We start from the raw sequence: 2,073 nt of genomic DNA, 5'->3' as shown, positions 1-2,073 counted from the left end.
CTGCTGGTCCTCGATGTGGATCAGCTCAAAGACGCTCTGGTGCATGACGTCTGTCTAGAGGAAAAAAGCAATGCATGAGTTCTGAGGCCTGCGCCCCAGGCACCAGTCTTCATGTCCCAGCTGGAAACAGCCTGTCACAGCCCCAATTGGCCATATCTCACCCAGCTTCCCTGGTGCTCATCTAGGTCCCTGGCTGAATGAGGTTTGACACCTTCCACCAGTGCAGATGCTGGTGAGAACAGTCAGCACATCTGGCTCTAAGGACCCCTTGCTCATGTTGGGGCCAGACCTCCCCCCCACCATCCTTAAGAGGGCATCAGCAATACAGTTCCCCTCTGACAAGCTCGTCCCCGTAACATAGTGTCCTTCAAAATCCTAGTGCTGACTTACAGGATGAGATGAAAACATGGGTTTGGAAACAAAACAGCAGCAAAGCCACCCCAGCCCTAGACTGTTACAGAGAGAACAAGGCACCTGCTCGGGGACTTGCTCCCTCTGCCCAGGTGGACAGTCCTCATCTACCCCAGATGTTGGGGAAAGCCAGCTGTGTGGGAGCAACACCAAACCACAGCAACTAAAGGACTGTGGGTAAGTCCCACTTCCCTGTAAATCTGACCTAGGGCCTTCCAGATTACCTGGGTGCTCAGATAACCACAAAGCACTGGAGCCTTACGGGATTTGCCAGGGGTCACCCAGAGGAGTGGGTGCCCGAAGGCACGCTGGGTAGAGAACCCCAGACATCTCACCATGGCATTACACAACGGGGCCATGAACCTCATAGCCTGTCAACATGGCTGGTGGAAAGCATCTGTGGGCTAGCGAAGCTGCTTTGACACCTCCCCATGACCTCATCTGGCAACATGGGGTCCAAATTCACAAGACCAAGGAAAAGCTTCACGCAGTCCCCCGAGACCCTGTGATCCCTGCAGAGCTTCCTCCTCGCAGGGAACTTGCGGCTATTTCCACCACCAATGAAAAATCCACTCTGCAAACCCACCACAGCGAGTCAGAGGTGTCCCACCAACCTGATGAAATCCCAGATAGTCCTGAATCGTATGGGAGGAGTAAAATATCAGTCCTTCCGACGTCACCACCAGCACGAAGCCGTTGAGTGCCTAGGGGAAAGAGGAGATTGGCAGGTACATGCCACACTCACATCACCCTTTTCTAGCTGGACAGCAAGTTTCATTCTGCTTGGACACTGGTCACCCAAGTCCTGGCTGGTCCCAGCTAGCAGGCAGCTGAGCCACTGCCCCACCAAGAGAAAGGTGTAGGGCAGGAGACAAAGCACGGGAAGCGCTGGAAGGAAAGGAAGCCCTTCCCGATGGCATCTCAGTACCGTAACACTGGGTACTGCCCTGGCTCCCACCAAATCCTCCGATGCACTGTTCAAGCAGCTTCTTGGTTTCATACCCTTCCTGCAGGATGGGAACCTGAGACCTCGATCCTTGCAATTGCCTCTATGCACGTACCTTGCCGCGGTGCCAGAACACGCGCAGCCAAGACACAGGTTTTCGCAGACCTGATGAGTCTGCTCTGCCTAGCAGAGGTCAAGGCCTGCAGCTCATTGTCAGATTATCCTCCGCTCTGCCTCGCTTGGGCAAACTCCACTGAAGGCTGGACGGAGAAAAATAGGGATCAACGTCAGCAGAGCTGTGCTCACCAAGAAAACAGGTACCTTCTGCTGGGTTTCTCTGAGGTCACGTAGCTCTTCCGTACAGCTGCCCGAGCATATCCTAACCCAAACTGATGGAAGACTTTGCTTCCATCCCGGGAGCATTCACTCAGACTCAGATTTGGACATTTATACTCATCCTATGCAAAGAGCAAATAAAAATCTCAGAACAGCTTGCAGAACAAAACCGGACACGATCAGGAACTGGTCCATTCTGGTATTCTGGCGGAAACAAGCCTTTCTGACAACTTTGAATCAAAACAGCGATTCATGTCAGCTGCATTTAATGTTGACCTGGGTGGCTCCGCTCATGTAGTTCCCGAACTCCGCACAGCCCGGGAGGGTCTTGGCAGCCACGCGTGGCTTAGGACAGTGTGAGGCTGGAAAAGCCGGGGGAT

General features: G+C 53.6%; 1 protein-coding gene across 1 annotated transcript in view; it reads right to left on the bottom strand.

Moving 5' to 3' along the window:
- The window catches only part of LOC104079038 (aryl hydrocarbon receptor-like), a gene marked incomplete at both ends in the record, with an annotated part of 5,741 nt that extends 4,626 nt beyond the window's left edge, over window positions 1-1,115 (bottom strand). The window contains 2 exon segments of the mRNA XM_009580918.1: window positions 1-54; window positions 1,026-1,115. Of these exon segments, the coding sequence (XP_009579213.1) occupies window positions 1-54; window positions 1,026-1,115 (144 nt within the window).
- Window positions 1,116-2,073: the final 958 nt, after the last annotated feature.

Source organism: Fulmarus glacialis, unplaced genomic scaffold, assembly GCF_000690835.1.
Source record: "Fulmarus glacialis isolate BGI_N327 unplaced genomic scaffold, ASM69083v1 scaffold297, whole genome shotgun sequence".
In the NCBI taxonomy this organism is placed as follows: domain Eukaryota; kingdom Metazoa; phylum Chordata; class Aves; order Procellariiformes; family Procellariidae; genus Fulmarus; species Fulmarus glacialis.
The sequence above is the reverse complement of the archived record's forward strand: the minus strand, read 5'-3'. Positions and strand labels throughout refer to the sequence as shown.